The sequence below is a fragment of the Symphodus melops genome (genome assembly GCF_947650265.1).
Source record: "Symphodus melops genome assembly, chromosome: 16".
Classification (NCBI taxonomy): Eukaryota; Metazoa; Chordata; class Actinopteri; order Labriformes; family Labridae; genus Symphodus; species Symphodus melops.
Window position 1 is genome coordinate 18,713,083 of NC_136706.1, and position 15,085 is coordinate 18,728,167.

Here is a 15,085-nt window from a genome sequence, read left to right on the forward strand (position 1 = left end):
GGCCAACTGAGGACCCATAGCTCTAAAGAGACAAGACAAGTGTGTCCTCGGCACAACCTGTCTCTTTGTAAAGGAGGAGGGCTTTGGATTGTCTGATAAACACACTTCATTAAACACAAGTCCAGCTTCTACTCAACTCAGCTGTTTTTTTCCTACAAAATAATCTGAGTATGTTCATACAGAAGCTGTCAACAAGAGCTCAGAAGAACCCCCAGAAAGTGTTGTTGTTGAAGAGGGCCTCTGGTCTCAGCTTTCTGAGCTCAATAACGAGACCTACACATCTGTGCAGAAGTTCTTAACTTGAATGTCAGTGTACTACCATACACGCTTTTGTTATCACCCTACTACTAACACTACTTTGACAGAGGTTTACCTGTTGTAGATTTTATTCTACTACTTTAAAGGACCAGTCGAGCAACATTAGTTTTCTTATTAAATATTATTATTATTATTATAATATTTCTCGGCCCGCAGGTCAGTGTAAGATATTACACATTGGGCTCTTAATACTTGTAAGAATAATTCTTCATTACTTCAAACTGGAAAAAAAATAAAAAAGGTCTTTGTCTTGACATGACTTAATTGAAACAGATATTTAACAAATACTTAAAAATAAAGAAAAACAGAAATTACCATTATTTAGATTGGTGCAATAAAACATGGTAAATTACTTATGAAGAGCAAGAACACAAGTGATCCGAGTATCTTCATAAGGAAGCTGTCAACAAGAGCTCAACTCATATAGTCCAAATTGGTAAGTTAGAGCAGCATTTAGTGAATAAGATTTGTTTACTTTATTAGACAGACATTTCGGCTTGTGGCCTTCTTCAGGGTCGACCATGTTGGAGCTGTTTGACCTCTCTAAGCCTTTCACTCACCTTGCACTGTGGTAGCTGCCTCTCTACATTTACATGCCTAGTCTCTACACATTCATGTTAAATTCCCCTGATTGTTTATTTATGAGATTAAAATTCATATTTCTTCAAATGAAAGACTGAAGGTATCCTGTGAGTGATTCAGATTTATACAGTCATTGAATTAAAACGGTAAACTCTCCACACCGTAAAAAGCTTCATTCAGATAATCTTTAATGACAAAATGTTAATCAAGTTTTCCAATGTAGTGGGAAAAAGAAAATCAAAGCAAATGCATCATTACAACAACTACTGTTGGACTGTCTCAGTCTGAGGGAAATCTCTTTCCACACCTTCCATTTCCTATTCACATTAGACCCTGCCATCAAAAGGAAGGGTTTTCTTTATTAACACTGTTGAACCCCCCCATCAGTGTGAAACTGGACTTCTGCTCTGTACGTTCACAATCTTTCTGCAACATCAGGAAAAACAAAACAAAACACAAAACCAAACATGACAGAGCATCCAAAGTTTGCTGTCAGACGCTGCGTGTTCAAACACAGACAGAGACATGCAAGTGGCACAAAACAACAGAGCAGTACTTCAGTGGCTGGAGTGGAAACAAAACCCCTGATTGTCCACGAGCCTTTCAAAAGAAGGCCAGAGTGGACACGCAGGGTCAAATAGTATTTGCAGAATTTTACTTTTATTTAATGGCGCTGTCAATAAGAGAAAAGAATGGGACTTCTGACACGTTTGATGTTCAGCTGTTACGCACACTGATTTAAATGAAAAAACGTCAGAATCATAAAACAGTTGGTCAGTTTTCAGAAGGGGCTTACTGTCTTTTAGTCCTCTTCTTAACTAACTGTCCACAAGTTCATTAACAAAGTACTTTTATGTACAGCTTTACAACGTGAAATCATTTACGTCTTGTCAGCAACATGATTTAATTTACTCTTACATAAACAATAACACCATAATAAGATTACTTCTTTCTAATTAGGGGGAATTTGCTCCTAAAAACCCCCTTCATGTCCTGATTAAACAAGTAACATCTTTGGGTGTAATCTTATCTTAATCAAATATTATTTGACCCAGGTCTGACTGTTTACATACGAGTCCAGCCTCAGAAAAACCGCCCTGTAGCGAATGTCTGATAACAAGATTTTTGTTCATGTTGCAGACCTTAAGTACCTGTTTACTTATAAAGTAGAGCCTTTTGAAAGTAAAAATACACCTCCTGTCAGTCATTTATCCGTTTCTTCACATCTGCAGTGTCATGTCCGAGTGAGGATCAGCCTCCTGTGTTCACTCAGACAGAACACATCAGTTCCCTTATCGGCAGCTGGATAAAGACATTCCTGTTTGAATCGCCCCCTGGGGACAAATAACGTTTTTTTGAATTTGTTTGGTTTGGAGTGTTGGAATAAAGGGCTGGCTATCACTGAACCTTTTTACTTAAACAATTCTCAAAACATAATCAATACCCGGAAACTAAAATGTAATTCAAATTTCTTTTTTTCTTTTTTTTAAATCTCAAATCTTTCATGGTACTTTTAAAAATAGAAGTTATCAACCATCCTTAAAATAAATGTCAACATAAAGAACGTTCTCGGGAATCCATCTCTCCAACTATTGAACCGTTCTGAAACAATCTCCTTTAAATCTACAATAAAGGGCAAAGGGTAGCAGGTGATATCCAGCCCGATGTGGAGTTACAGGGAGTGGGAGCTATGAGGTTGCTACGATATGTTGGAGTTTAACCAGGAGACTCACTGAAAAGACATGGACACGGACTTTTTGGACAAATGACTGAACCTTTTCGGACCTTATAGCGCTGTAACCCAGGACCCTGATCACAAAATACTGTTAGTGTACATGAGGAGAGCAACACTGCCTGAACAACACACACCTACACCCCTGTTTCCAGTTACCGTAAATTCCGGACTATTGAGCGCACCTGGATATAAGCCGCACCGGCTAAAAATAAGTAAATAAATGTATTTGTACATATATAAGCCGCACTTGATTATAAGCCGCAGGTGTCCACGCTATAACAAGAGCTATTTACACAGACGTAGGCTACCGGTAACATCCGCAAATACTGTAGCGTCCGTACGGACGTTAAAGGACGACGAGAGCGTTCAAATAATAACTTTTAATAACCCGATCACTGTCGGCCGTGACCACGCCGTTTACAGCGGAGAGCAACACATAACTTGCCGTAACAATCCAACTCTCTCCCCCAGCGTTCTCTCATACAGCCACTCAACACGTTCTCGCTGGTGCATTCACTGACTCTCCACATAATCGGAATTATGAACACATTATCAACTACTGACTTTACAACATGAACTGTTACAATACGAAGCCTAGCCGACGGTGTCTGTAACACGGCTGATGAAAAAGATGACCGTAATATATTTCACAAGAAAAAGTCCATCCATTCACTGCCTCAGAATGACTTCATTACTCACTTCCTCAGTCTCTGTTGTCGCTGTCAGTGTCATCTTAACGTGCAGCAGCTCTGTTAGCTTCTTTGGCAGCCAGGTCGATCGCCTTTAACTTGAAAGCTGCATCATATGTATTTCTCCGTGTGTTTTCCATCATGAGGGTGCGTGCATGAAGCGCAAAATGACTGATATTAAGATCCGACGTGACGAAGTCAAATGTTTTTGCGGCAGAAGCTCATTGTCCCCCATAAAAAATCCATGCATTGGCCGCACCGGAGTAGAAGCCGCAGTGCTCGAAGTGTGAGAAAAAAGTAGCGGCTTATAGTCCGGAATTTACGGTACTGATAGATTTTAAATCATAGTTTAAATCAGAGTCCAAAAGAGGAAAAAATGTCCCATAAATCTCTCTTTTCTGGCACACCTCCCCTTCCAGGGTAACTCATAAGCGTTTCTTCCATCATCACAACTTCTTAACAAACCACCACTGTCTGAAAATAAATAAAAAATGATATAAGCCAAAGAGAATTGACAAAATTGTTATTTTCAAAAAGGCATGATAACGTTTTCATTTTGTGTAGCCAACTTTGAATTCAGTCGAACCCTTTTCGAGATTGAGTGTTGTGCAACATGAAGGTGGCACAATCTGTGGTCAATTCTTAAACCCCCTTCTGTCAGATGCTCAAAGGGAACTGGGACAGCATGTGTATTAGAGATGAAGAGTTTGGTTCGATGCTGTGACTGTGCCTGAAAACCCACCCGTTAAAAAGATTTAAACCAAATCTCTTGGGGGACAAAGAGAAACATGACCTTATTCGCTCGTTGAAAAGCTTTTACAAATGAGTGAAGGATAAAAGGGAGGAGAGGGGGGGGATATCTACAGACAGTCAGAGAACAGCGATCAAGAAGGAAAGGGTGGGGACAGAGGGGGGAGAAGGCAGATGCAATTCTCCAGAGAACATGTCATATCTCAGGAGGGGAACAGGGTGCAGGCAGGGCAGAGGGAGGAGAGGCAGGCTTTCTTTCCGCGCAAGAGCAAAACTTTCTCCAATGACTCCTGGACACTTCTCAGGCACTTTTCTTCAGCTTCAGGCTCAGAAAGAGCTGGTGGGGGGCGTGGTCAACCTCTTTCCAATGTAGACTCTATTAGTGAAAAGGTACAAGAAGGAAGTTCATTATTACACACACTCATCAGAAAAGAATTTCAGCATTTCATACGTAGCCAGATCGTGTCTGGATAGAATATACTCAGGCCTCGACCTACATTCCATATGTTACCATTATTTACAGTCCAATATGTAACTTGATACACAAGAGGGGAGTTGAGGTGGAAAAACAACATCAACGCCGAGATTGTTGTTGCACTCAAGAAACTGATTTTATTTTTTTATTGAGATGAATAGAATTCTCAATCTTCCCTAGATGACTGAAGATGTGTTCGATGCATTCAGACTGGTTATTTTTCTCCTCACAAGCAAAGACTGCTTTAATGTATTAGGACCAAACTTTTTTTCAGACAAACAAAAAACAGAATGCTAGAAAACCTGTTTGTTTTTCTGCAGATCTTGCAATCATGAATGAATGTTGTTGTTTTTTTACATCATAGCAGGATGTGAATGTGACAAGCTACAAACCCACTATAAATAGCAGAGCTAGCATTGACCACCGATATCTGGACCTGACTCACCTGGATGCAAAGCTGCTGTGTAGATAAAGCATTATACTAAAGTGATTAGGTCGGGTTTTCATAGTATACAAACAGGTGTGCAATCATGCTTACAAGCTTTACACCCTGCTAGTCCATTGCTCTGAAAAGTCGAGGATATCGTCCTTGTAGGATTAGAGGAACTACAAACTACAAACAGGTGGCTAGATTTTAGTGCCATCTAAACCATAATGGCACTATGAGCTGACAGGTAAACAACATTTTGAAGAGGTTTTAAAACAATGAAAAAGTTATTGGCCTCTTTTCTCACAAAGCTCTTCACAAACGACAGTTTTGTTTCAGTGAGAAGACCACAGTGAGTTATTGTCGAACAGTAGAAAGCCCAGACAGGCCAACAGGGATGTTGTGATCATGACAGGTTGGGTAATGACAACTCATCGCATACCGCGTCACGTACACGAGCTGTTTCAGGCATCACAGGGACGTTATCTGACTGAGGGGCAGAGATTATGGAAACATGCGGTATTATAACACAAAGGTTCTCCAGGGAGTGTCAGAGTGCGCTATGAGACAGCAGGTGTGCAGCCCCTTCAGTCAGCAGCTGCTCTGCATGTTTGTCCAGACTGATAAGAAGGAAGGGAAAATTAATAGTGTGTGTACAGCTCCACCTACTGGCCATTACAAGTATTGGCTTCAGTGGCCAGTTACAGTGCTCTGTGCAGGCTTACAACAAAATCCATGCTTATCATCTGCCATGTGATGTGTGCTGTTTCTTTCTTACCCCAGCCCCAGGGCGAGGATGTGTGATAGTAGCAGCGAGGGGATGAAGACTTTGAGGAACTCAGCTGAGAAGATGCCTCCTTTCTTCATCGCTCCAGTCTTTCTCATGCTGAGCGTTACTGAACGCCGAGGGTGACGGAAATGAAACTCCCTGCATAATTAGAACAGGAGTGTTAGACGCAGCACAGGAAGTTGATAAAATGACACCTGTCAGTCAGTGAACGTTCTATTGTTCAAGTCACTTAAAAGGAAAAATGGCAGACAGGCTTTTATCAAAGCTTTCTGTTTTTAACCTTTTGATGTTTTTGAGGAAGAAGTTTATTAGACTGATCCAGCAGATTGCAGACATCACCGCAAGGAAAAACGTGATGGCAAATAGCAAGCTAATTATTCAATAAAGAATCCAATCATTTGTAATTATAACCATGGGGTTAGTTTCAAAGCTAACATCAAGACACCAATCCAAAGAGCAGAAATGAACTCTGTAGAAGCCTAAAGAGAATATCCTCTGCACAGAGTCTCTAGTTTGATTAACATTTCAGTCTCCAAACATCATCCTGTGATCATTAGAAGAGCTGCTCGATCAGACAGAAGACCGGGACCACTTTCTTATTTCATGCACCAGGTTGTAGGTTTCATGTGTTTAGAGAGGCTGGCTAATCCTGTGAACTTTCACTTTTTTATACAAATGTCTGACGGAGTTTGAGTCTATCTTTTTTTCATTTTCAAATATTTATACATTTTTTGAGGGAAACGTATCAAATACAAATACATGATGAAAAAAGGCAAAACAAAAACAGTCATGGCATTAAGAAATTACCAACTTTAGCTGCTTCACTCTTAATAATAATTTATACTTTGTTAGGTCAGAAAAAAAGGCAACAGATTCATTAGAATGAATGATTGGTCCTAAAATTGAACCCAGAATAAATTAGAGATCAATTACAGACAAATCTGACTTTGTCAAACTTAGATTCTTTTAGCTCCTAAAAAGTGACATCAACAGTTTCCAGCAGCTGGCTTTATTTCTTTTTGCTTTGGACCATCCTCAGCCATAATGTCTAACCACTAATCCTGGACAAGCAGCTGTGTGTGTTCGGTTTCCTTGGAAACAATAGGCTGGTGTTTACTGAGTTGACACTTACTTTGGGGGAATGTTTTCCGGTCGACTAGACCAGTCCGCAACCCAATCTGCATCCTTCATCAGGATGTCCATGTCTCTGTCTTTGTCCAGGGCGTCCTCTTCTGACTAAAGACACAACAAAAGAAAACATGCGAGTAATGTGGCAAGCTCAGACTTCTGATCTGATGATCGTCATGTTCATGTACAATATGTACAAAGACATCTTGTGATACAAATTCAGTTTTTTCTAAACTGAGCAGAATCAAAGAAACCCAACAGGGATAAAAACGATTGGCAAAGAGGGTAATGGTTGCAATAACAACATGTGCTACGCAAAACAAACAGACATCTACTTTGGGTGTGACAGTAATCTCCATGGAAACTACAAGCAGTTGTACATCTCCTGCAAAGCTGGTGGTTGAGGTTGCCATGGCAAAAAAACTGATGAGGAACCCATCTCTTACTTGGCTGTCTCTTCTGCCACTCAAATCCACGTCAAAGATGATCTGCCCGTCATCCTGAGGACTGTGGGGCCGTGGAGGGCTGTGGGGAAAAGTCAGAAAAGACCAATCAGAATCAGTGTCATAAACTCGTGATTCTTAATGAATCTCATATGATCCTTCAAAGTTCTCAAGTAACCAGCATTATGTTGTGGGAACAGAACAACATATGTCTTTTTGATTGAATTAGTTTGACCATGTGAAAGAGCACCTCAAACATTTCTCAAAGGTTGAGATAAGCTGCAGGAACTGGAGCACCAGCAGCCTGGGAAAGCTACGCTAAATAACCTTTCAGCTTCCCTCTTTTTCCTTTTGTTAAGACACCGTATGGTTCAGTCACTTTTCTGATTCGTTTTTCATGTTAAGGTCATTTGCAGGTTAGACTTGAAACCTGGGTCGTTCACTAGTTGTCCCCAATAAATGTAAATTTAACAAAATGGAATAGCCAATCATTTCCTTCATAACACGTCTACTACATATTTACATTTTATTTAACTAATAAACATGCACAGCAGCTTTGGCAGCCAAATAGAATGGATTTAATTGTATTGAATTTTACTCTTAACGTGCTTGTTTTCATAGAAGTGAAAACAGGGCGCTGAATAGCTTAGCGAGTGCGTCATGTGACCCATCTACAGAAACTGTTCCTCATCTCTGCAACTTTGAGTTCGGATCTGGCCTCTTCTCTTTGCTGAGCCTCTTCTCTCAACGTTTCAGGTCTTTCTTCAGCTGTCCAATCAAGTTAAGGCAAAAGCCCCAGAATATCTTTAAAGAAGAATAAAGGTTATATAAAGAGGGAAATTAAATAGGCACTTTTTAATTTGTTGACATTTAATGGAAAAAGTTGCTGAAAATAGCCAAAAGAGTAATACTTACAAATTTAAATAATCCATTCTAACTTTCAGCTGTAGTATTATAACCATGCTTCTCCTTTTGTTGGTTGTATGTGAGTGTGGAGGAGATTCCCTGCTCTATTTATTATATGTCGAAGCATCATTGAATAAGATTGAGTGAAGGATTATTTAATTGGAATGTTTTTGTTGTTGCTGTTTCATGGATGTTTGTCCATCGAGTGGATGCAGTTACATTATTTTGACAGAACTATTTTGGATTTCATTTGTTGTTGCTACACTGGGAGCCACTTTTTAGACTCAGTGTTTTACTTGATGTCACAACACCTCAACCAGGACAGTTAGGGATATGTGCCCCTCTTTTCTCTTATGAAATCTGAAGGACTGTATGTCTTACAAGGGCGCAACACTTATTAACTACCTCTGTGTAATGGGACACCTTGACTAAGACAGGGCCCCTGTGTTAGTGTTTGTCCTGCTTCTATCAGAGCAACTTGTTGACACAGTGTTGGCCTGAATATACATAAACATCCTCAGCTGACTCACTGACAGCTGACTGCTTCTCAGATAAACTCTGCTTTATCGCAGCCTCAAACATTACACATAGGCTCATGGGGGGGGGGGGGGGGGGGGGGGCAGGAAGAGAATGTTATTTTCAGAAGCCAGCTCAGGTCTTGGGCAGCGGTCGAGTCAGTGTCAACGTTGATGTAACATGTTGACATAGCAATAATAAGAGAGGCCACTCCTAATTTCAGATTCTTGTCTCTTTCTTTCTGCATCTCCCTCTGTCCCACTTTCCAAACACAGTTCAACACATGGCTGTTCATGAGTCTAGTTCTGCCTCTTAAAAGGAAGTTTGTCTTTGCCACTGCAACTCTTCTAAATGTTGCTGTGCCCCTGGTGGACTCATGCTGAGTGGGTCTTTAAAGATAATATAACAAAGAGGAGTGTATTCAACCTGCTCTTTTGTTAGTTTTTCGAGATAACATCTCTTGTAACATTTTACGGCAGTTTTTTTCTTGTTTATTTAATTAGTTTGAGAATAAAACTAATGGTGTTTGTAATGACTGAAATCAGATGATGGTGACATTGCCCTGGATATATATAAAATAAATAAATTGATTAAAAATGTACAACCTACTACTATATGGGTTTAAACAAACAACAAAAAGACAAACAATCCTTTCAGCATACATTTTAGAAAAGATTTGGATATTGGCTCCAAGTCAAGAGGAAAAATGAAGAGGAACTAACTCAATCTCAAGTGAACCCAGGAACTCATGACTTTGTTTGAACTTTTCAGTCACTGGGGGAAATCCTGTGCCCTCGTCTTTTTGTAATGTTAAACAGATTAGGGACATAAACCTGTCCAGAGTGGAGGAAACGTACGATCTGCTGTGTCATTAAATAAATATTCCTTTCTGGTATAAATGCAGAGAAGCACCCCTTCAGCCTCTGGGAACTTGGTGTTTTTGCAACTTCTTACTTTAGAGTGCTCCAATGGTAGGGATTGCATTCTTCCATAAATGAAAGATTTCAGGAAAAAAAAAATCTGAATGGATGCAGCAAAAAAATACTTTTTTTTTTACCTCATATAACTCTTTTATTAAAAACCAGACTGCTGAGCAATCACTTTGAGCTTCTGGAGTGATGTGCCAGTAATGGTTAATGTTGCTTCACACTGCAAACCTCAAGTAGAGTTGAGCAGCGGACTATGGAGGTCAAGAGGCACAAACAAAATTTCTCATATTTCCTGCAGTTTCCCCTGGAGCTGGACCACTTTTCACTTTCACTTTCTGTAACCGATGCGTTTGTACGCATATGTTGAACGCTACCTGTCACATGAGGAGTTGCTGCGGCTCGACTCGTGCTGAGCGTCGAGCAAGATCTTCTCCATGTCTCCGTTGTGGATGGAAGACGAGGATGGGACGTGCTCTAGCCCCCCAACCATGGCCTCCTCTTCCTCCACCTGGGGGAGGGGCAGCAGGCCGGTGGCTGCGCCATCTGTGGAGGACGAGTGAGCTGCTCCTGCTGCTCCTGCTGCGCCTCTGTTCATCTCTAACTCAACCCAGGAACCTGTGGGAAGAAACAGACATATAAGGTGCACTTATATATATATTTGTCAGAGCTGCAAATGTTGACACAAAACCAGGATAAGCTTTTTTTTTTTTTTAAATAAACATTATTGTATACTTGACCTCATGATCCACAAGATCCCCATTATTATTATTAAAAGATCGCTTCTGCGGGGGCATAGATGGCCCAGCAGTTATGTTGCAATAGTCTTTCAAGCTGGCAGCCTGGGTTCAAGTCAAAGATTATTTATTCATTTGTGACGTTTATTAATCTTACTGGTTGGAACCTTGAGCACTTTTATCATTTATATTATGTTTAAATGTTTTTTTATCATATTTTAGAAGCTAAGCCTTTTCTCTTTGTTTTGTAATCTGCGTGGCATGATCCACTATCTTGCTGGCTACAAAACAAATCTTTCAATAGGTGCAGATACAATGACCTGAACCCGAAGATGTTGTCTGTATTTGACCAACCTTTCAGATGAGAATGTATTCATTTCCAAGGAGAAAGATTCTGTGAAAGTCCCTTTGAAACATGACATTTTAACTGAAGCCTTAAAACACACTTTCCAAATCAGGAATTTAATAAGTCACAGCAGGACAAGAAAAGTACATGCAACCAAAAAACAAACAAACATTTGGTCAAAAAATTAAAAAAGGGATGAGAAGATGACTAAAGCCCCGTTTCCACCGAGCGGTCCGGCGCGCATTTTGCGGCGTTTACATAGACTAATCCCGGGAAAGATTCCAAAATAACTGATCCGTACCGTCCCACTTTTTGGGACCCTTCCGTTGGGGTGCCAAGAATGTCGAGCTGACCCGAAAAGGTGGAGCTAAACCAATCTGTTGATTGGTTCAAAGAATCGTCACTTCCCGTGTTACGTCGGCAAACAAAACTTAGCTGTCTTTTAACCATACACAAGTGATTGTTTAAGTCTGTATGTCTCCTCGAAACAAAGCTGGATTGGGTTTTTGCAATAAAGAGCCACATGTCAGTGACAGAGGAGATGAACTGCTGGATGTCTTCCAGCGTTGGTTTTGTTTGTGTAGCGTTTTTCTAATTTGTTGAATTTATGAGTTAGCGGTTAGCTGCTATCATGTGATGCTATTTACATAGCTGCTATCGTCATCCCGCTTACAAGCCCCTTACCAAATAGGGCACGGTTGGCTATGGAAACGCAAACGGGATCGGGCTTAATCGAACCAAACCGTGCCAAACTGTACCGATCCGTACCGGAATGCTGTGTGGAAATGGGGCTTAAGTGATTCTGAATCTGGAATGGGGCAACAACGCTGATAGCCAGAGCATGCAAGTTGACCAGTAAAGCTGTGCAGTGTGATGAAGGGCAGTAAATGTCTGCTCGTGTGTGTGCTGTGGTTTCTTGTGAACCTTGCCAGTGATATACGATGCTGTCGATATTTGTACGTGAGCTTAGCCATGGACTGACAGCTGAAGAGGCACAGCATGTCAGAGCCAAGTTCAAAAATAAAGATGAGGGGGAACCCACTCGGACAATAACTTGTAGTTAAACTTCCTTTGCTCTTTTTTTAAAAAAAGAGGATGAAATCATGAAACCAAACAGACTTGACCCCATAACAGTAAGTATACCCCATGTGCACGTTGGCTTTCAGGGGACTGAATTTCATAGGCATCAGCCTAGTAATACCCCCTACCCAAACCATGGCCCGTCCCCCTCCTGAACAGCCCTCGACTCAGCACTCACACTCATCCTGCAGATTACATGGCAGACTGCGGGCCAAGCGCTGTCTGCAGCCCATTGTCTTCATTCCATGGACTAAAACCACCATGGCCCCGAACGTTCTAGATACAGAGCAGCTATCAGCTGTTGGGTGGGTTTAGAATATGCAGACACGGTGAGCCCTTTTTGATCTGCTGATACTGAGGTTCAGACAGGAGGGAGGACTGCTGGGGAAGCGTCTTGCCTGAAGATCCCAGACATTAAGGAAAAAGATGTTCATGACAGTGGTGTGGGGAGCTTCAGGAAATGTCAAAAGTAACACAGTGTCATATTACAGAGCACACTTCTTCATCTGATATGTTCAAAAGGCTAACTGTCCCTTAAGCTGTGCCTCAGCATGTGTTGTGCAGTCTTATGTCCTGGTGCACCAAATCAAATGTAGTGCAATTTTTTAAACTTCATACATGAAATTATTGTTGCTCTGTTGGGTGTAATTCTGACCACCAAGTTTATCAGGCAAGTGCAAACATGTTTAAATGTAGAATTAATGTTGTCATGGGGCAAAATACATAATGAAATGACAGATTCTTCTTTAATGTTAACAGGCCTTCTCCAGTTAGGATATGTTTCTCTTTTAAAGGCACATGGGGACCTTATTATCAAGATTTGCTATTTAAACAAAAAAAGTTCAAAAGTTGATATGCAAAAGAATATCAGATAGAAGCAACACTTTGTTGCTTGCAGCTATAGGGGAGCTGCAATAGGGGGGCAAGATAGAGCCTGACATCCACATAATGCACTAACACTTTACTGTTGTCATATTTCTTGCCCAATGCCTCGTGTGCAATGGTAATCATCCGCCCTTTTTGAGGGAAGCAAAGGACACCTACAGGAGACAGGTGGAAAAAAAGCTGAGGGAAAACAACATGAGGGAGGTCTGGGACGGTGTGACGACCATCACAGGTCACAACACAAAGACCAGGGCCGCAGGGGGAACAATGGAGAGGGCAAACGAACTGAACGACTTCTTTAACCGGTTCGACCTCCTTCCCTCTGCACAATCTCCGCCTCATCTTACCAAAGACCAGGTCAAAGGACAACTGAGGAAACTCCAACCCAGGAAAGTGGCAGGCACGGACAAAGTGTGTCCAAGGCTACTGAAGACCTGTGCTGCTGAACTGGGGGAACCACTACAACGGCTCTTCAACCTTAGCCTGCAACTAGGGAGAGTGCCCACCCTATGGAAGACATCATGCATCGTTCCGGTTCCAAAGAAGAACTGGCCCAGCGAGCTGAATGACTTCCGACCGGTGGCACTCACTTCACACCTAATGAAGACGCTGGAGCGACTCTTCCTCAGCCTACTCAGACCCGAGGTACAACGTGCCCAGGACTGCCTGCAGTTCGTGTACCAGCCAGGTGTTGGTGTGGAGGATGCCATCCTGTACCTGCTACATTGCAATAATAATCATGTCTATAGCCTTTTTGTATGTATGTATATATATATATATATATATATTTTTTTTTTTTTTTTGCTTCCTCCATGCATATTTTTTGTATATTTTTTACGGTTTTTTTCCAACGGAAGTGTTCTATTATTTATTCTATCTTATTCTTTATATTGTTACTTTTTTTGTTACCTGCTACATTTTATTGTATATGCTGCTGGAACCTAAATTTCCTTGAGGGAGTCATCCCAAAAAGGATCAATAAAGTTCAGTCTAAGTCTACTTTGATAAAGAGGAGTCTCATAAATGTAAAGTAGCTGAGACGTGTGGCTATGCATCTATTAACTTGCTTGTACACAGCTGTGAACATTTTCTCACGTCCGAAACGTCTGTCCCCTTATCACCGATGCCATAAATAGCACGCCAGCGCACGACCCCCATATTATGGTAACCTAGCTTAGTCAGTGAACGAAGCAGTCTAATAAACATGCCTTTGTTTACGTCTCAAATGGCTCATACAACCAGGGAGTCTATCCCACTTCAGAAAAATGATTCACACATTTTCTCACAAATGAATCCAGGCAATGAACGCTTTGATAAAGTATGTACTTTTTTCTAAACCATAGTTAAGTTTGTACTCTAGAGTTATTTTGAAAGGCTACACTGTTCTTATGAATTAAAGGATACTTAGGCCTATATAGACCGAAATATTAATAAGAACACAAAAATACCAAATTAAACGTAATTTCGAGCTACGGGTAAATTGTCCATATTTCTCTGCTCCAATTTGCGCTAGTTCCACATTCTCCATCTCACCTTGTTGACAATTTCTTAAACCCACCCCCACATCAACGCCTGACCCTATGGTTGGCCCAGTCGTCTGTAACTCAGCCGTGTCGCAATCCCATTGGTGCGAATTCTGTCAATAAACACACGGGACATAACGTTCTTACGTCTCCCCCTTCAACGTAGCTTCACAGCAGAAAAAAATGAGGAAAATATGAATAAACTGTGTTAATGATTAAAACCCACATATTAAAAAAGAAAATGTATTCAGCCAGGAACCCCAACATGTTCCTCAAACAGAAAACAGGCTGCTTTAGTTCAGTATTTTGGTAACATTTAGCTTACCGTTTAGCCCAGAGTCTCCGTTGTTGTCTGTTGAAGTAGTGTTAGCAGCGTCGGACATGGTGGTGACTGGTGAACAGGGCGGGTTGCATAAAAGGCTTAAGTCAGTGCAAAACGCGTACTGCCCGACCACACATTCAGTCGTGTGATAGTACGACTGAATCCGGGTGCCTTTTGCTCTGGTTTTCAGCGAGCGGCGAGCTAAGCTAAAGCGCCGCTGCCTATTGTTTTCCGTCCACTAGCTTGTCTGGAAGCAGTAGCCGCCCGCGAGCCGCAGACCCCCCTTCTTGCAGCTGGGCGCTGACGTCACACTGTCCCGCTGATAACAAAAGAGGGAGAGGAGGACTAATTGCATAATGAGCAAACGAAAATACAACAGCAGTACCTTAACGATTGCCATCCACGGTCATGCGAACTAGATAATAAAAACATGATGTAGCATGTCATGATTGGTGTTCATCAATTCTCTCATGTAGGAGGACACGTGCCTGCAACCACACGCAGCAC

The 15,085-nt window shown here is 41.3% G+C and overlaps 1 protein-coding gene across 2 annotated transcripts; it reads right to left on the reverse strand.

Moving 5' to 3' along the window:
- Positions 1-1,071: 1,071 nt before the first annotated feature.
- bnip3lb (BCL2 interacting protein 3 like b) lies at positions 1,072-14,957 on the reverse strand. Of its 2 annotated transcripts, none has more exons than XM_079363715.1 (6): positions 14,582-14,957; positions 10,063-10,303; positions 7,341-7,419; positions 6,899-7,002; positions 5,755-5,904; positions 1,072-4,450 (listed from the first exon to the last, which is right to left on the reverse strand). In XM_079363715.1, exons 1-6 carry the CDS (start codon positions 14,637-14,639, stop codon positions 4,402-4,404), a joined length of 681 nt encoding a protein of 226 aa, XP_079219841.1. In that variant the 5' UTR covers positions 14,640-14,957; the 3' UTR covers positions 1,072-4,401. The 2 variants fall into 2 exon arrangements, with proteins under 2 accessions (XP_079219841.1, XP_079219842.1); XM_079363716.1 differs by lacking the exon at positions 14,582-14,957 and adding an exon at positions 14,267-14,412.
- Between the last annotated feature and the right edge of the window lie 128 nt (positions 14,958-15,085).